Source organism: Periophthalmus magnuspinnatus, chromosome 20, assembly GCF_009829125.3.
Source record: "Periophthalmus magnuspinnatus isolate fPerMag1 chromosome 20, fPerMag1.2.pri, whole genome shotgun sequence".
NCBI classification, from domain to species: Eukaryota; Metazoa; Chordata; class Actinopteri; order Gobiiformes; family Gobiidae; genus Periophthalmus; species Periophthalmus magnuspinnatus.
In genome coordinates this window covers 2,284,562-2,305,124 of record NC_047145.1, presented here as the reverse complement: position 1 = coordinate 2,305,124, position 20,563 = coordinate 2,284,562, and the positions used below count along the sequence as shown (strand labels likewise).

Sequence of the window (20,563 nt, the reverse complement as noted above, 5' to 3'; positions counted from 1 at the left end):
AAATGCTTTCTCACAGACAGAACAGCTGTAAGGTTTCTCTCTTCTGTCAACTCTTTCTAAATTGTTTTTTAAGTCAAATCTCTTTTTACCAACAGAGCACTGGTGTTTTTCCCCTGCAGCTCCCTCGGCTGTTCCTGACATGTCCCCATTGTCCACTGTGGCTCTAGTCTCTGGTGCAGACTTGTATTTAGGAGATAGACCTGGGTTTGGTGCAGTGGTGCTTTTTGCTCGGATCTGGACTTGGTTGTGGTGGTCTCCATCCGCCTCTGTCTCCATCTGTGCAGCTGAAAAGTCGATTGGAGCACGCCAGTCTTCATCACGGTCAATGTCAGAAGAGTGCTCCCTGTCTCCTTCAGTCTCAAGGTGGACATGTGTCTCTGAGCCGATGTCCTCTCCCTGTGTGTCCTTTCCCTGTGTGTCCTTTCCCTGTGTGTCCTTTCCCTGTGTGTCCGCTCTGTTGACACGTGTCTGTGAGCTGATGTCCTCTCCCTGTGTGTCCTCTCTGTGGACACATGTCTCTGAGCTGATGTCCTCTCCCTGTGTGTCCTCTCTGTGGACCCATGTCTCTGAGCTGATGTCCTCTCTCTGCGTGTCCCTTCTGTGATCAGTTTCTTTTCGTTGAGGCAGTGAGGACTCTTCTGTCTTCACACAGTCATCATTGGACTCAGGGACAGACCTGAATAAAATCAAATAAAATCTTCATAAATCAAAAACAGAACGTTTGGAACAATTGCCCTCTGAGGACAAGTCAGTCTCTGTGTCTACATAAAGTATTCTTATGTATAAAACCTGCTAACCCTGTACGTGGGATTCAATCAGCACTTTATACTTCTGGCTATTCTTAAATGTCCTTGAATTCAGACGTATTTTTAATCAGATCATATTTTATAATAAACCATATTGAAAGTGATGGGACTCACATGTGCAGCTCCTCTTCCTCCTGTTTGATGTGCTCTTCTTCTGTCTCCTCTTTAATCTGTGGAGTCTCTGGGATTTTCTGTTTCAGAGCAAGACCAGGACTCAGAGAGGACATGTGGACACCTGCAGGAGACAATGGGCAAACAAAGATGAGGATTACACATAATAGTGATGGATCCAGCAACAGCTTATAGAGCTTATAGAGCAAAGCCCCGATGTGCGTGTTGCTTTAAGAATAAGTCTGCTATTGCTGCTGTTTCGCTCGTCTCCGACTCGCCAAACTGTGTTTAAAAGCATCTGCATCTGCCAATGGGGTGAATCACTGTAAAAAAAAGAAAAAAAAAGAAAATGACCCTTCCAAAGAAATAAAAAAAAACAAACCTTCCCCTTCTACAAAATTCCACTGTGTGGGATCATTTTAATCTTGTAACTGCAAAGAAGGTAACTGTGTTTCCTTGTTTCCACTTGAGTTATCAGAATTAAAAAAGCAATGTGACTCTCAGTATAAATTATTTCATTTTATGCAGGTTAAATGCCACATCTGTTCAACAGAGCTGTCATAGATCAATAAAAGCACCTCCTCAGTGCTCAGGCATTACAGAACAAAGCATGAAAATGAGGTAAACAGACATTGAACAGCTCCTTCATAATTGCTATATTAATGTGTGTTTTATTATTTTTGAACATCACGCCTCTAGCTAGTCTAGCTATCTTTGCAATTTTCATCACATTTAAATTGGTAAATTACATTCCCAACACTTTCACTTAAATTTTCACATAAGATATAAAATATTACCATAGGAAATAAAATAACTTCAATAATATTCTGTATACAAGTATGACTAGGTCATTGAATCAGTGTGTCTTGCCTGCAATGATGTACACCTTAAGATCCAACAGGTGTCAGTATAGAGCACAGCAACACAGTAAGGCACAGTATCAATACAGTTTAGGGAATGTGCCGAAACGAGGCCTCATCACTAACACATACACAAACATACATATTATTTGTCCAAGTTGTCCATTTAATCCAAATCCAAACCTTTTGAGATCAGGATTGTGTCGTCACACAGAATATTCAGTTCCCCTAATGTTAAACCAATGGAGATTTGAAGATGCTAAATACAAACCTTAGCGTTCATTCAAAAGTGTTCACATACTATAATGTGATGGATGTGTTTAGCAGCAGCTTATCGGGCTGTTACACGGCTCTTTTATACTTGTATTGTTGTTGCTAATGCGTGTCTATGGACGTACGGCACATTTGTGTGGTTTTTAACTTCCCGAGCTCTAAAGTTCTACAAGTTCTGTTCATATGGACATTTGCTTTTTCTCCTCATTTCACAGAGACGCTTTAACACGTGGCTTGGACACATTAGACTTACCGGCTCTGGTCAGCACGACTCTCGGGCTCAGAGTCGAGTCCAGGAGCCGTTGCTTTCTCTCGTTCTCCTGTTTGCAGCGACACAGTTCCTCCTCATATTCTGTTGTGATTCTTTCAAACAGCACATATATGTCTTCAGCAGCCGCAGTCAGACGCTCCTGCACCAAAGCTCTCAGATTTTGGCCTCTGGACATTTTACAAACCGTTTGGTTTTGTCACTTTTTCTGTTTTCTCTCTCTTTTCCCTCCTAGCTGGTTGTCTTGGTAAAAACTAGCTATTTCCGGTGCTACCGGTGGCGTGTTGCTGCCGCACACTGGTCGCCCGTGGTACTGCAGTAGAGGGACGTTTAGATCACATCTGCAACTGGACATTATTATTGAGCCTAAACTAAATATTGGCCTCTGTTGGAGCTTTATGCTATGCTAATACTCAAGAGCGCAAATAATGTGTTTTAATGAGTCTTGAGCCTTTGAATATTCTGTCTGTCTGATCAGAGATTCAGGGAATAGCTTCATTTTGTGGCTTAATCCTCTGCTGTCTACAATCAGGCCAATGATATAGCTTACATGTTCTGAAATGTGATTCTTGTATTAGTTTGTCATTTCAGATTTCTGTCTTTTTGTCAGTTCCTCTGGATGTGTTTAAAATATGAACTTTGAACACATTTATATTATTAAAACATAAAAATCCCCAATTTGTTCAGCCTTACATAGGTAGAAATTGAACAGAAAAACTGTATTCAAGTAAGCTAAGTTACTTAACTAATAAGTACAAGTACAGGTTTAAACATCTACTCAACTAAGAACAAATGATACTGTGCAGCTGATGTCATCAACATTCCCTGATGGTGTGATGCTAACAGTAAGCACTGCTCTGTTTGAGGCTTGTTAGACTTAATTTGAACAAAATCTGACCAAAAAAAGATGGTTTAGATCACATGTGTCAAAGTCGAGGCCGGGGGCCCAATGTGGCCCTCCACATCATTTTATGTGGCCCTCAACAGGGTAAATGAAAAGGTATGATAGTCTTAAAATGTCATTTTATCAGGAGATACAGTTACACAGCCATATTTTTTACATCTAGGCAAATGCATATGCAATATTTGTAATTTGAATAAGTAATAAATACAGAAACAGTTAATTAACAAGTTCAAAAAGTAGTACATCTGGCCCTTTGAGGGCAGCCACAGGAGCTGTGCATTGTGAAGGGTATGTCAAGTAATAAAGCTTCTTAGTTGCATCACATATACATATATCAAAATATTGACTGAATATTAGTCCGATTAAAGTTTTTAGGTGCATTACATATACATATATATCTTTTTATACTGAATTCATATATCTTTTGAATATTGTCATGAAAACATCATTTTTATACTGAATTCATATATCCTTTGAGTATTGTATCCTTTTGAAGGTTGTTTAACAAGCACTATTTTTTATACTAAAGTTTGAGCACTGGTTCTATATTCTAACACTGAAACTGTTCATTAATGTTGTATCCTTTTGAAGTATGCCTAACAAGCACTATATTCTAACACTGAAATTATTCACTCATTATAACAGTCCTACTTTAAAGGCAACATTGTGAGAGATAAGGCGGCCGGAGCGGACTCAAGGCCGAAAAACAGACCGGTGCAGCCCGGAGAGGTGAACGAGGCCGGAAGGAGGGATCAAGGCGTCTACCTTCTCAACATAATATTTGCATATTCATGTTGCATGTTACATTTTTATCTTTGGGGCCAGGGAAAGGCAGACGGACCGCCTGCTGCACATTCAAGGGATAGATCATATGACCCCAAGTGCTGTATTAGATTGTAACTGTCAGGGAAATAAACTTTTGAGATTTGAATTGACCAAATCCAGTCGTCATTTTGATAGAACATGCCTAACAATTGCCAGCAGTAAGTCAGACCTGTTCCCGGTGCATGTTGGACTCCGCCAGGGCTGCCCTTTGTCACCGATTCTGTTCATTATATTTATGGACAGAATTTCTAGGCACAGCCAGGGGCCGGAGGGGGTCCAGTTCGGGAACCACAGAATCTCATCTCTGCTGTTTGCAGATGATGTTGTCCTGATGGCTTCATCGAACCAGGACCTGCAGCACTGGGGCGGTTTGCAGCTGAGTGTGAAGCGGCTGGGATGAAAATCAACACCTCCAAATCCGAGGCCATGGTTCTTGACCGGAAAAAGGTGGTTTGCTCTCTCCGGGTGGGTGGTGAGTCTCTGCCTCAAGTGGAGGAGTTCAAGTATCTCGGGGTCTTGTTCACGAGTGAGGGACGAATGGAGCGTGAGATTGACAGACGGATCGGTGCAGCGTCTGCAGTGATGCGGTCGCTGTATCGGACCATTGTGGTAAAGAAGGAGCTGAGCCGGAAGGCAAAGCTCTCGATTTACCGGTCAATCTACTTTCCCACCCTCACCTCTGGTCATGAGCTTTGGGTAATGACCGAAAGCACAAGATCGCAGATATAAGCGGCTGAAATGAGATTCCTCCGCAGGGGGGCTGGGCGCTCCCTTAGAGATAGGGTGAGGAGCTCGGTCACACGATAGTGGATCTGGATCCCAATGACGGTGCACATTTATATTCTCCACTCAAAAAGGTGAAGTCTGATGTCTGGAATTATTATGGCTTTGAAAAATAAGACCAACAAGCCACCAATCTGCAGAGCCTGCCGAAAAAAAGTTGCGGCCCTGAAGCCAAACACCAGTATCGGTCATGCACATTTGTAAGACGACCATCCTGCATTGTTTGACAAACTTGAGCCAAAAATAACCATTGTAAGCAACATTCCATGTGAAATAAACTGTTAAATGTAGTTTGTGTTAGATTTGTATGAATAATGGTACGTGTTTGTGTCGATTTTGCTATCATTAGGTCAGCGCTTGCTAAAGAGCATTTTGCACAGCTGATGGCTGTGATGCCAGCATATCCTTTATCATATCCTTTTTCTGGGAGCTCTCTCAGGTTGGTCCATGTATTTTTTATAGTTCAGAGTTATATAATTGACACATTTATTATTCATTCATTGTTATTTTCACTTAAAAAAAAGGTAATCGCTCAGACACAAATTGTACAGTAATTGACGTTTTATTGACTTTTTAAAAAACTGTAAACCTTGATTTAATGATTATCATGATTTTGTCAAACTAATCATGAGCCTAAATTTTAATATCATCCCATCCCTAGTTGGGACATCCCTCAGCCGTCCACCACTCCATCCACCACTCCGTCCATCTGGACCATCCAGGGTTGCACGGCACTCATCAGTGAACAAGAACATTAGTGTTCATGTATTTCTAGGCCCACTTGTCTGGCAGAAACCTTCCTCATTGTGCCTTTGTGAGGAAGCTGGCCCGAGTGATCAAAATAGGAGGCAGACTCAAAAGAAGTCCCATTAAACACATTTATTACCCGTGCAGTGGTACACCGTGGACAAACAAAAATATTACATATGTACAAAAATGAATGGTGCTCAACAAAAAACTAAGCAACCAAACTTAAGCAACTGAAACAAAAGCCACGTGTACTCTGGCTACACAGGTGTTCCCTATCTGGCTAATTGGCCAGACTAATATACTTCCCTGTACTGGAAGCCCCTCCCCCGGTCTACTCCATTTCTTGTCCAGGGGGCGGTGGGAGTATCATAAACACTATATTGCATAAAAACATCTCTCGGGCCTGAGTCCCTTTACCAAAAGTGTTCAACTAAACAAACTATAAACACTTAATTCCAGAAATGAAAATATACAAGACATTAACACAAAAAAATAAACAAACTTAAGCCAGTTTTTCCCCCTCCACATGGTCCGGACCACGACCCCACTCAAGCCTATAAAATGGCCGACATAGGGCACGCCCCCTCTTTGTCTGGACCATGTGGAGATGCAGGTAAGATGATTATTGACTGAACTGAATAGACGCATTTAACTAAATAAAATATATTTAACTAACAAATGTGTGGTGCTTTAAACTGATTACAACAAAACAAAACAAACCCGGGATAGTTCTATTTCGTTGAGTATTGAAGTTATTGAAAATAAACAAAGATGTGCAAAAACCAAATCATAATACTATTAAAAAGGGACAAAGGCCCACTTTGTCACAGCCTTTATCTGCACAAATCCGTGTGTGATCTGAATCAGATACAAATCAAGTACAAATAACAATCTTCCTGAAGATGTGAGACAGGCCTCTACTTTGACATTGTGCATGACTGAAAGGTTTTTATTCTGCACTCTTCTGTTTTAATGTTAATTTTATGATGATTATTTGTGATTATTTATGTTTTGATTTGTGTGATTTTAATGTCTTTCTTATTCTATAAAGCATTTTGAAATACTTTGTGTACAAATTGTGCTATACAAATACACTTGCCTTGCCTTGCCTACAAGTACGATGATCACACTTAGGTTTTCGTGAAACAGCTAAGGTTTTCATACCTTGTCCAAGGTATTCAACTATTTCATGCTTTTCAGCACTTGAGAGAGATCCTTTTTCTTTCCCAGATTGCTTGAAAATGGTGGTCTGCTTAATAATGTGGAACGTCCTCAAGTTGTGTTTCCTTTAATTGAACTTACCTGGCACATGTGGCTGAGATGGATTTATTGACCAAAAGAGCCCTGAGATGCCATCCATGAGTTTCACTGGAAAACAAAAACATTTACCTTCATGACTCTATAACACGATTTGCATAATAATTTGGAACACAGTGTATTGTAATGTTGACGACATCCTTTTGTGCACTCCTACTGAGGAGCAGTGTAAACGTGACACAGTGTCACTCCTGAAACACCTCCATGCTGATGGCCACAAGGATAGCCTTTACAAATTCCAATTTGTTAAAGAGGAAGTCGCCTTCCTGAGTCACGTGATCTCTGCAAAAGGCAAAAGTATTTCTATCAAAAGCGCTGCAGCCATCCAAAACATTCCAAAGCTAACAAACTAAAAAACAGCTCATGTCATTGATTGTCTGAGTGCACTCATCCATGGTCAGCATCTACGCACACAAAACACAAAATAACTTGGACGGAGGCCGCAGAAAAATCTTTCTGTGACATGAAACTAGCCTTACAGACATCTCCCACTCTGGGTCTACCCGACTCGACTCCACCTTTCACTCAGTCAGTGACGAACGTGACAGATGTATGGTTTCTGTTCTCCTTCTGATGCACCCTACAGCCCTGTCACTTGCTTTTCTGCTAAGATTGACCCTGTTACTGTTGATCTGCCCCATTGTTTACGTGCTGTTGCAGCAGCTGAGAAGACTGTTCTGGCATCACCTGACCTCACCCTGTTGGTACCACATGCTGTTTCTCTGATCTTCTTGAACAGAAGACTTCTCACTTCACACTGCTTGAGGTACAATACAGTTCTTTTAGAACATTTTGCCAAATGTCAAAGTTCAAAGGTGTACTCAACTAAACCCCACAACTCTGTTACCCATCGAAGGTGATGGCAAGCCACACTGCTGTGTGTCAGGGATAGATTTGGTATGTGCTTCTGGCTTTGACCTGCGGAAGTGCCTCTAACTAACCCTGATTTGTTTTTCTATGTAGATGGTGTTGAGGAATTCAGCCTTTTCCTCTTGTGTTCATTAGTTTCTGCTAAGACTAAGATTAACCTTGAACCAGAGATAAAATTCAAAGAAGAATTTACTCCATCAACCAGTGAAGAGCAATACTTGTACACGGAGTGTCTGCAACTGACATTCCCAGGCAGAGACTGAATGTTTACGCCTATACAATGAGTTTTTATACGCATACTATAGTGGCAGGCAACCATGTTTCAGACTTACTGCTCTTCGTTGGTGCACCGGCCAGGCCTCTTGGCAGGTTGCACAGTCTTATCAGACTGTGACGAGCATCCTTGTTCTGATTGCTGAAGCATAATTTGCTGACTTAACCAGGGTGATGAGTCATGAGTCAGCACAAGCCTATCAATAAGTCATTGCCCTGCTTGGTTATTTGATTAGATAGATGTAGAATATCTTGTACATGTCCTGAACATGTATCTGCGTCACACAGCTGTAATCTAGTCCTCGTCTTCATGTGAGCACTGGTACAATAATGAACTATAGCAATACAATAACAAACTATGGCAGTGGTTATGCAGAATAGCTGAGCACAGTTATTTATCCTAACAATGGTTCTGCATCCCGAGACTCAAACACTGGCAGAAATAGGACAGGGTCTCCGGTGTGTTTTCCTACCACGACACAGTGGTTTCGTGACCCTAGCCCTCCCACTTTTCTGCATAAACTGTGGAATTGGTGGCACTAACTAAAACTTGTGAATTTTCAGCTGGACAATCTGTGACCATCTACACCGACTCACGTTATGCTTTTTGTGTGCCATGATTGGGCGGATCTGTGGAGACACTGCAAGTTTTTGAAATCTAAACCTATTTTAAATGATCTACAGGTTGCTGACCTCCTGGAGGCAATTCTACTGCCATCTGAAACTGCTATTTGCAAATATCAAGCTCACACTTATCTCACTGATCCTACTTCTTTAGGTAAGAGGCGAGCAGATGCAGCTGTGAAAGCTGCTTCTTATCCGACTCTGTGTGTTGCCTCCTCACTCACTAATGTTGACATTTCTTCATCCTTATCAGCGATGCAGAGCTTCTCAACACCCTCTGAAATTGTGCTGTGGTCTAAATGAAGCAGTGAGGCTGTGAAGCAGGAGGGCAAGTTAAAGCTGCCCTGCCAAAGGCAGCTGAGGCAGTCCCCACGACATCAAAGTGGGAGACTCGGTCCAGGCACAGGCACTCGCAGCACTGGGCGAGGCCGTATGAGGTTCTCCTCATCACTGATACCACTGTGAAAGTTACACAGTGAGGCACCTGGATTCACGCATCCCACTGCCGGATTGTCCCTCCTCTGCTCAAAGGAACCCTCAACCCTGATGAGGGCTGCATCACCGCTCTCAAGCAACAAGGGGTACGCTTAAACTCTACTCCCACCTCTGCTTCTACACAACAAGGGGTACGCGTAGATGCTGCTCCCTCCACTGTTCCTGAGCAACAAGGGGTAGGGTCTAACGTTGCCTCCACCCTACGGCCGGTGAAGGGACACGCTGCTCTAACGCTGTCCCAACACTGATGGGCCAGACCCTTTGGCAGGTCTGGTGGGTTCCAGCGAACATAAGCCACGAGGAAGAGTGGTAATCAAAACTGATTGATTCTCATTGTTAATTTTTAAGTAAAGATTTGAATTGAGTTGATTAAAAATAACTGATTTATTATTATCAAGAGGATGGATGGATGGATGGAGGTGTAAGGTATTTTGTATCAGTGCAGCTCTACATCAAACTGTTACCTTGATTTACTAACGCTAAGGTAAATGACACGTGCCACCAGGGGGCTGCAGACCTATGGAATGCACCGGAACTCATGAAGATGTTGTGCAGACCAGCGTGGATCTTACAAGGGCGCTGTGCAGACCAGAAGAAGCACACATACACACACACACACACACACACAAACACATTGGGAGACACTATAAAAACTGTCACCAGGCACGTCTCAGGGCGTTCCACCTGTCCTTTCCAGAGAGTCAGTTGCTTCATTGTTCATTTTACCTGTGTGGAACTCACTAAACCCTTTTGACTTTATGTTTCAGTCTCTTGTTCCTCTTGTATTGTTATGGATCTCTTTAACCCAACCTTCGTAATACCACATCTTGTTATGCACGGGTTTATCTCTTGTTGGCTGCGTAGAGCGGCCTTGAGCCACTTGGACTAGACTAAACTGGTACTTTTGTTTTGATGGTATAAATACACTATATGTTCATTTGTGAGCTGAGGGCGAGACGACACTATTAGGGACATCAGCTGTTTGGTTTATTGACTCATTTGTGCACAATTATCAGACTCTTTGATTCAAGACAACTTCTCTGTTGATTTTGCACTTTTTAAAGGTTTTACTATTGGAAATTCCACAAGTTTCTTGCAGCTCCTTCAGACATGATTTAGTTTGTCTTATTTTTGTTTCTGTCCATTGAAATTCCAGATTTTGTATTTTATTTAATGTTTTGTCAGTTACTTTTACTTGAGTAGTCATTTTCTCAGATACTTTTCTCCTCTTACTACTACTTGGTACTTCTACTTGAGTAATATTATTTTGAAGTAACGTTACTCTTACTTACATGTTTTGGATACTCTACACCTCTGCCCACGTGTGACTAGATGAAAACTTCCAGCATGTCATTTGGCCTTAGAAACAGGCTGAGGAGCTCGGTCACACAGGAGGAGCTCAGAGTAGATCTCCCACATCGAGAGGAGCTGAAGTGGCATCTGTTCAGGATGGATCCTCAGCTTTCCCCCTTTTTAAGAGAGAGGGAAAGTTTTATGCCCGTATTTGAGTGTGTGCCATGAGAGTGGAAGAGAGAGAGAGAAAGAGAGTATAATGGATATAAACTATACACATTTCAAACTAGAAATGTAGTTGTTGGTCAACCGTGGCTCCACAAACATAACAATATTACATAAGGTGCTTCAGTTTAAAGTGAATAGGCTCAGTCATTACACAGATATTAAGCACAAACATTTATTTTCTTAACAGTACAATATACTATAGCATTATAACTATAGCAGAATATCATTCTCATTTTCAGTCACCCTCTGTTCAACCTATTTCTCTTGTGAGTGAGTTCTCATATGTTTTTTCAGAACACTGCTGTAGGTAAATTGTTTATTACAGACAGAACAACTGTAAGGTTTGTCTCCTGTGTGTGTTCTCATGTGATTTCTGAGAGTACACTTTAGACTAAATGCTTTCTCACAGACAGAACAGCTGTAAGGCTTGTCTCCTGTGTGTGTTCTCATGTGCTTTGGGAGATAACTCTTTCGAGTAAATGCTTTCTCACAGACAGAACAGCTGTATGGTTTGTCTCCCGTGTGTGTTCTCATGTGGTCTCTGAGATGACCCTTAAGAGTAAATGCTTTCTCACAGACAGAACAGCTGTAAGGTTTGTCTCCAGTGTGTGTTCTCATGTGTAGTGTAAGAGTAATCTTTTGAGTAAATGCTTTCTCACAGACAGAACAGCTGTAAGGTTTGTCTCCTGTGTGTGTTCTAAAGTGTTGTGTGAGATGAATCTTTTGAGAAAATGCTTTCTCACAGACAGAACAGCTGTAAGGTTTGTCTCCTGTGTGTGTTCTCAAGTGCTGTGTGAGATGAATCTTTTGAGTAAATGATTTTTTACAAACAGAACAGCTGTAAGGTTTGTCTGTTGTGTGTGTTCTCATGTGGTCTGTGAGATGACTCTTTTGAGTAAATGCTGTTTCACAAACAGAACAGTTGTAAGGTTTGTCACCCGTGTGAGTTCTCATGTGTTTTATGAGATTACTCTTTAGATTAAATGTTTTCACACAGACAGAACAGCTGTAAGGTTTGTCGCCTGTGTGTGTTCTCATGTGGCCTGTGAGACGATTCTTTCGAGTAAATGCTTTTTCACAAATAGAACAGCTGTAAGGTTTGTCTCCTGTGTGTGTTCTCATGTGTAGTGTGAGAGTAATCTTTTGAGTAAATGCTTTCTCACAGACAGAACAGCTGTAAGGTTTGTCTCCTGTGTGTGTTCTCATGTGTAGTGTCAGATGAATCTTTTGAGTAAATGCTTTCTCACAGACAGAACAGCTGTAAGGTTTCTCTCTTCTATCAACTCTTTCTAAATTGTTTTTTAAGTCAAATCTCTTTTTACCAACAGAGAACTGGTGTTTCTCCCCTGCAGGTCTTTCGGCTGTTCCTGACATGTCCCCATTGTCCACTGTGGCTCTGGTCTCTGGTGCAGACTTGTGTTTGGGGAATAGACCTGAGTTTGGTGCAGTGGTGCTTTTTGCTCTGATCTGGACGTGGTTGTAGAGGTCTCCATCTGCCTCTGTCTCCATCTGTGCAGCTGAAAAGTCGATTGGAGCACGCCAGTCTTCATCACGGTCAATGTCAGAAGAGTGCTGCTCCCTGTCTCCTTCAGTCTCGGGGTGGACATGTGTCTCTGAGCCGATGCCCTTTCCCTGTGTCCCCTCTCTGTGAACAAGTGTCTCTGAGCTGATATTTTCTCCCTGTGTGTCCTCTCTGTGGACACATGTCTCTGAATTGATGTCCTCTCCCTGCGTGTTCTCTCTGTAGACACATGTCTCTGAGTTGATGTCCTCTCCCTGCATGTCCGCTCTGTGATCAGTTTCTTTTCGTTGAGGCAGTGAGGACTCTTCTGTTTTCACACAGCCATCATTGGACTCAGGGACAGACCTGAATAAAATCAAATAAAATCTTCATAAATCAAAAACAGAACGTTTGGAACAATTGCCCTCTGAGGACAAGTCAGTCTCTGTGTCTACATAAAGTATTCTTATGTATAAAACCTGCTAACCCTGTATATGGGATTCAATCAGCACTTTATACTTCTGGCTATTCTTAAATGTCCCTGAATTCAGACGTATTTTTAATCAGATCATATTTTATAATAAACCATATTGAAAGTGATGGGACTCACATGTGCAGCTCCTCTTCCTCCTGTTTGATGTGCTCTTCTTCTGTCTCCTCTTTAATCTGTGGAGTCTCTGGGATTTCCTGTTTCAGAGTGAAACCAGGACTAAGAGAGGACATGTGGACACCTGCAGGAGACAATGGGCAAACAAAGATGAGGATTACACATAATAGTGATGGATCCAGCAACAGCTTATAGAGCTTATAGAGCAAAGCCCCAATGTGCGTGTTGCTTTAAGAATAAGTCTGCTATTGCTGCTGTTTCGCTCGTCTCCGACTCGCCAAACTGTGTTTAAAAGCATCTGCATCTGTCAATGGGGTGAATCACTATTAAAAAAAAAAAAAAAAAAGAAAATGACCCTTCCAAAGAAATAAAAAAAAAAAAACCTTCCCCTTCTATGTCAACAAAATTCCTCTGTGTGGGATCATTTTGATCTTTTAACAGCAAATAAGGTAACTGTATTTCCTTGTTTCCACTTGAGCTATCAGAATAAAAAAAAAACAAAAACAAACAGCAATGTGACTCAGTATAAATTATTTCATTTTATGCAGGTTAAATGCCACATCTGTTCAACAGAGCTGTCATAGATCAATAAAAGCACCTCCTCAGTGCTCAGGCATTACAGAACAAAGCATGAAAATGAGGTAAACAGACACTGAACAGCTCCTTCATAATTGCTATATTAATGTGTGTTTTATTATTTTTGAACATCAAGCCTCTAGCTAGTCTAGCTATCTTTGCAATTCCCATGACATTTAAATTGGTAAATTACATTCCCAACACATTCACTTTCATTTTCACATAAGATATAAAATATTACCATAGGAAATAAAATAACTTCAGTAATACTGTATACAAGTATGACTAGGTCATTGAATCAGTTTCCCATTCAGTTCCCCTAATGTTAAACCAATGGAGGTTTGAAGATGCTAAATACAAACCTTAGCGTTCATTCAAAAGTGTTCACATACTATAATGTGATGGATGTGTTTAGCAGCAGCTTATCGGGCTGTTACACGGCTCTTTTATACTTGTATTGTTGTTGCTAATGCGTGTCTATGGACGTACGGCACATTTGTGTTGTTTTTAACTTCCCGAGCTCTAAAGTTCTACAAGTTCTGTTCATATAGACATTTCCTTTTTCTCCTCATTTCACAGAGACGCTTTAACACGTGGCTTGGACACATTAGACTTACCGGCTCTGGTCAGCACGACTCTCGGGCTCAGAGTCGAGTCCAGGAGCCGTTGCTTTCTCTCGTTCTCCTGTTTGCAGCGACACAGTTCCTCCTCATATTCTGTTGTGATTCTTTCAAACAGCACATATATGTCTTCAGCAGCCGCAGTCAGACGCTCCTCCACCAAAGCTCTCAGATTTTGGCCTCTGGACATTTTACAAACCGTTTGGTTTTGTCACTTTTTCTGTTTTCTCTCTCTTTTCCCTCCTAGCTGGTTGTCTTGGTAAAAACTAGCTATTTCCGGTGCTACCGGTGGCGTGTTGCTGCCGCACACTGGTCGCCCGTGGTACTGCAGTAGAGGGACGTTTAGATCACATCTGCAACTGGACATTATTATTGAGCCTAAACTAAATATTGGCCTCTGTTGGAGCTTTATGCTATGCTAATACTCAAGAGCGCAAATAATGTGTTTTAATGAGTCTTGAGCCTTTGAATATTCTGTCTGTCTGATCAGAGATTCAGGGAATAGCTTCATTTTGTGGCTTAATCCTCTGCTGTCTACAATCAGGCCAATGATATAGCTTACATGTTCTGAAATGTGATTCTTGTATTAGTTTGTCAGTTCAGATTTCTGTCTTTTTGTCAGTTCCTCTGGATGTGTTTAAAATATGAACTTTGAACAGATTTATATTATTAAAACATAAAAAAAATCCCCAATTTGTTCAGCCCTACATAGGTAGAAATTGAACAGAAAAACTGTATTCAAGTAAGCTAAGTTACTTGACTAATAAGTACAGGTACAGGTTTAAACATCTACTCAACTAAGAACAAATGATACTGTGCAGCTGATGTCATCAACATTCCCTGATGGTGTGATGCTAACAGTAGGCACTGCTCTGTTTGAGGCTTGTTAGACTTAATTTGAACAAAATCTGACCAAAAAAGATAGTTTAGATGGAACTACAACAGATGAGCTGATTTGTTCTGTGAAACAAGTCTCTCACATGTAGAGTTACCGTCATAAACTTCCTAGGATCTGCCAACAGTTTTTCAGTTAGGTCCTCTCACCTTTTTGTTAAAAATCAAACTCCTAAACAGGACCATGAACACTTGTATTCATCACAGGCTGCTGAAAATTTTATGGAGATTGTGTTTTTTCATGAGTTGTCAGATAACCTTAAAACTTTTTTGACAGTGTTTGCTAATGTGTGCATAGTATCACCATAGTAACTGCTGAACATTCAACCATAGAGATACGTATAAAACACCCCCTGCGTAATGTTGCTGCAAAATATAAAGTACTCCAAACATCTACCCAATCACAGTAACATGAGTATTTGATCTGGTTAAACGTGCATTACAGATTGTGAACCCTCTGCGCTCTGTCCTGTTTGTTTCAGGTCCTGGGTCAGACTGGTCCTCTCACAGAGGCCTCACATACACATACAGATACAGCTCCACCAGCCCCAGCAGTGTGCACGGCCCCAGCCCCAGCAGTGTGCACGGCCCCATCAGTGTGCACGGCCCCAGCCCCAGCAGTGTGCACGGCCCCATCAGTGTGCACGGCCCCAGCCTCAGCAGTGTGCACAGCCCCAGCCCCAGCAGTGTGCACGGCCCCAGCAGTGTGGCTCCAGTTTGGAGTTTGAGTGAGTCTTGTGGGGGTGTTTGGACTTTGAATGAGTGATATAAGTACTTGTGGGTGTGATATAAGTACTTGTGGGTGTGATATAAGTACTTGTGGGTGTGATATAAGTACTTGGGGGTGTGATATAAGTACTTGTGGGTGTGATATAAGTACTTGTGGGTGTGATATAAGTACTTGGGGGTGTGATATAAGTACTTGGGGTGTGATATAAGTACTTGGGGGTGTGATATAAGTACTTGGGGTGTGATATAAGTACTTGGGGGTGTGATATAAGTACTTGGGGTGTGATATAAGTACTTGGGGGTGTGATATAAGTTCTTGGGTGACACATGGAGAGATCCTGACTGCTTGGTTTGTGTTTGCAGATATCACACACTCTCCTCCAGCCCATGTTCCAGCTCAGACCTGCCTTTATCTCAGCTCAAGCTGCTCTGGTAAGAAGCATCCTTCAAATATTCAAGTGACTGGTCAGTATTTTGTATGCTGTTGTTAATAACAGTCAAATGTCGTGTTTGTAACCATATGATTTGAATTAGGCCTAGTGTTAAAGGCCCCGTATGACACTAGATTCAGATCTGTTATAATGTTGTTTCCTCATCACAAACAGACCTGGAGTTGTGTTTTGTTTCATTCACACATGTTTAACACACAAACTGCAATGTGGGTAGCCACATTGGGGGCCCTCTTGTGTCCTCGGTGTCCTAAGCGGCCGCTTAGTCCACTTATAGGCTGGGCTGGCCATGTTGACAGCTTGATTTGTTATTGGCCTTTGTGAAATTGTGCTTCTGCTGTACTGACCCACTGGCTTCTCCTTTATGTATGTTGATTGATCGCAGGTAAGCTATTTTTCACTGCTTTGAATTCTTAGTATTTGAATCTCGTAATGTTGAATCGGGGTCAAATGAAGGTGATAGCGCTGGTTAGACTCTGGAGGAGGAGAGCTGTTTAATTCTTGCCACAGCACGGCCTTTCGGTTTAAAGCACCAGTGCACAAATGTCTGGCGTTTTCAGACTGAATGAGTTTTGGCTCCGTCTCCTCATGGTTTATTCACCGCACACTTTTACAGCCCATAGACAAGCTGCTCAGTCTAACTACTCAGGGTTATTGATCAGAGCTCCACAGCTGCTCCACATGTACACCTCCATTTGGGGTCTAAACAAGTTATTTTTTCTTTCTCAATCTGCAATCTAAGCCTCACATCTGTTAAAGAAGGTTATGTCAATGTTGAAAGTCTCATTTAGTTAAAGGTGGAGAAACTGTGGAGATATTATACAAAATAGATTCTTTTGAGCTTGTAGACATGTTCGAATGTCGTTACTTCCTCAAAAACATACCCGGAGTTGTGTTTTGTCTCATTCCATCATTAGTTTGTGGAGGCTACATCTCATCTGTAAAGCTCAAAACACTCTGTCCTACATTGTGATGTCATGTAGTTATAGTTTTCAAGTTAACCTTTTGTTTAGTAGAGATGGGCAATTCTAGGTCTGAAATCATCTAAATGATTCTAGTGAAGGTGTATGGAGCTTAAAGTCACAGTGCAGCACTTCCTGTATTATCACATGACATCACAAGGCGGAACAGAGTATTTTCTGTTTGAGAGAAGAACTCAGCCTTAATTGAAAAAATGCCTTTAAAGTTCCATATCTTGCTGGAGACAAGTCATTGGTGCTATGACCATGCCATGCTAGGTCAGATCTGTGGAAAGGCGACAATGCTTCCAGTAAAAATACATGTTACTCAAGGCATTTTTTTTTTCAATTAAAAACATATGAAACTGTAAGCTACAGAAGTTTAATACAATTCAGTGGAACATTTTAGGCAAAGCAGTGAAATCTCTATGGAGACAAGCAGGTGGCGCACTCATCACAAAAGTTACGTAATGCAGATTTAAGTATCTGTTGGACACACTTGAGAGAAGAGAAGTTTTCTTAAGACTAGATTCGAGTGTTTATACTGTTCATCCACTCACTCAACAACAGTGCTGCATGACACTAAACCCCTCTTGGACATGTGAGTGATTGGTGGCGGTTGAAGGGCCGACGGCACAGATTGGCAGCCCTGTTTTTGTCAGTCTACCCCAGGGCAGCTGTGGCTACTTAAGTTAAAACACCAGCGTAGAGTGAATGAATACTGCTATGATGTGTGGCATTATACAAATCTATAGTTTTTTTGCATAATTGTTTTGAATACATCTTAGTTGACAAATTACTAGAAGCAGTCACTCTTTTCCAGATGCAATTGCAGAATTAATGGTATTTTTTCAAGTTGCTCTGTCAAATATGATCAAATTGTCTGTTCTAAATGTTGACAAAATGCTAATGTTAAATTATTACCTGGACCATATTCACCCTTCTACAATGAAGTTTATTAAACAATACAAAATATGACCCCGACTTCTCTCTTTGTAATGATTGTGCTTGGAAACTATCATTTTTCATTTGTATTTATTTGATCAGTAAATATGCTGATGAGATGTGGCTGGCCATTTCTCATGTAAACATCCCCGGGTTGAATGTGATAAAATGACCATGAAGCTAGTGTGAAGTAGTAATTGTAAAAAGGTGCCCGCGGTCAGCAGTACTTTTATTTGTATGTCTAATTATGAACGCCTCAAAGCTATTCAAATAATATGTGTTCCTTGTTCCTGGGTTCACTTTGGGATACACGCTCCTGCACTTTCTATACGAGCCAACAGGGTGCAGTGAAGTATTACATTTGAAACGGCAAAGCAGCTACTTTCCCTGAGTGAACTTGAGAGAGATCTATTAATATTTTTTTCTTATCAAATCTTAGAAACTGTCAGGAACTCAGTGATCCGGTTTGGGAATAATATGTAAAAGTCAGCGCGTGTTATTTCTGCATTTTGATTCATGGAAGACTTTTGTACATTGTTGTTACCAGAGCTGTTAACCTTCCTGTGTCTCTCTAAGATGTTTACACAGCCAATAACAAGCGTTTCTGACATCAGCACAAAGAATGGGCTCCTACGGGAACCCTCAATCAATGGTCCAAATCCCTCATTCATGTTGATTGATGGGAGAGGCAGAGTCAGCAGTGTTTTCACTCATTTCCTCGTGTCCTTGGAGGCTTCAAGTCCCTCTGCTACGCTGCATTTTTATCAGTTATTCTTGACTGATTTGATGCATGGTTCAAGTTACGTTTATAAGTTAGAATACTTTTCGTTTGGGCGTACAGATGCTGGGCTGGATTTTCTCCAAGCTACTTTATGATGCAGCAGGAGTGGTGCAGTTGGTTACGCTTTCGCCTACTGACCAGAGGGTGATTCACACATGTTTGGTGTGCACTGGAGACATTTCACCGCTAAATGCTGATACTGTTATCCATGCAGACACATAACCACCAATCTATGCTAAATTTGTGAGAATAGGACTGTCACAATCACACATTTTGAAGTGTGATGTATGGCTGAAGTAAGTAAACAGTAATATTGAAACTATGACATAATCCTCCTAAAGCAGGATTATCCCAAGAAAACTAACACAAACACAAACTGCAATAAACAAATTAATTAATTAAATATGTAAGTACTTTTGTATCTATAATGAGTCATAGAAGTTACGTATTTGATCCTCTACAGCTCAAATATGTACCTAGTACAGAAAAATAACAAAAAGTTCCCCACTGGTACAAAGAAAAAGGTCCCATGATAAATACTGATCCCAAAAAATTCTTGTTCCTTTGAATATATATTGAAGGATATGTCGGATTACTGTGACAGAGCTAGGTGAGAATACATTTTAGAATATACAGAATTACATATACACTTGCTGTATAGTGCCTTTTTGTGATCAGTAATTTCCAAAACAAGGCATCTGTCTAAATTAATATAGTTGAAAGAAATTTTTATGCTAGAAGTGAGCTGCTAAATTGGTTCTGTTACAATTATAGCAAGAGTCATTGTTGAAACTGGGAAATTAATCTCACAATAATAGAATAGGTCTTTGGTTGCCTGGCAAACATAAACCACACACTTTAAAGCACAACACGTGTGGGACAGGAGCCGTATCTTGTCTCCTCAATTTTGGATGGGTATTGACCATTCAGAGAAGTGTACCTCTGAACTCTTGTGTATCTCAGGTAAATATAAATTTTGTTCTGAATGTTATTCAAGAATATTCAAGAGGAGTCTTCCATTGGTACAAATGTGTGGCTTGATTGGACCGCCCCAACTAAGTTTGTCGTTTGTCATGCCACGAAGGACTGGCCGGTCAGGAAAGGTCTTTGGATTTTCTATTTGCATTAGAGATAGACTGGACCGATATTTGCACTTTTAGCATTTCGAATATCGGCTTAAATCTCCACCAGAGGCTGATATTTGGTTGGTTCTCATCAACTAACTAAAAAATGTATAAAGCTTCATTTGAACACTTTAGTCCAAAGAGGACACTCCACAAAATGTGACTACACTGCTCTCTTATCCAGTTTGTATTGAAACAGGGTCGTGGGTGAGTTTGTAATAAATTAAAATTATGTACTTTGGGGAAAATAATCTAAATCGGCCCTACATATCTAACCTAAAAATATCGGTAGAGCATCTCGGCCACTGGTTTCTCTGCCATCGGCCATTAAAAAACCCTATTGGTCCATCTCTAGTTTGTGTTTTCAAGTTCCTGTCTGCAAATCTCAAGTCTTCATGTTGATGTTTCTCCATGAGTCACCATTGTCTCCATTGTGTGAGTAATGGTGGATTCAAAGAGCCATGTTGGTCTTTGACTGAGCAGACGGTTTTAAATAGGAGCAGAACAACACACACACACACACACACACACACACACCCCCACACACACACACACACACACACACACACAAACACACACACACACACACACACACACACACAAGTTACACAACATTTGAAACACTAGAGACCTCTGATTCAGTCTGTGAAACGAGCAAACAAAACCAGGATAGACTCACTTTATGTATTATATTATTG

General features: G+C 41.1%; 1 protein-coding gene across 1 annotated transcript; it reads right to left on the bottom strand.

The window, feature by feature from the left end:
• Positions 1-10,840: 10,840 nt before the first annotated feature.
• LOC117388645 (zinc finger protein ZFP2-like) lies at positions 10,841-14,255 on the bottom strand. The gene is made up of 3 exons (XM_055230091.1): positions 13,982-14,255; positions 12,792-12,912; positions 10,841-12,547 (listed from the first exon to the last, which is right to left on the bottom strand). The coding sequence occupies exons 1-3, from the start codon at positions 14,172-14,174 to the stop codon at positions 10,936-10,938; spliced, it is 1,926 nt and encodes a 641-aa protein (XP_055086066.1). The 5' UTR covers positions 14,175-14,255; the 3' UTR covers positions 10,841-10,935.
• Positions 14,256-20,563: the final 6,308 nt, after the last annotated feature.

Coding starts and splice junctions, on each gene's coding strand:
- LOC117388645 (XM_055230091.1), bottom strand. CDS start 14,174: ATGTCCAGAGGCCAAAATCTGAGAGCTTTGGTGGAGGAGCGTCTGACT. Junction 12,913..13,981: donor AGTCGTGCTGACCAGAGCCG/GTAAGTCTAATG, acceptor TGTCTCCTGCAG/GTGTCCACATGTCCTCTCTT. Junction 12,548..12,791: donor GAGGAAGAGGAGCTGCACAT/GTGAGTCCCATC, acceptor GATTTTATTCAG/GTCTGTCCCTGAGTCCAATG.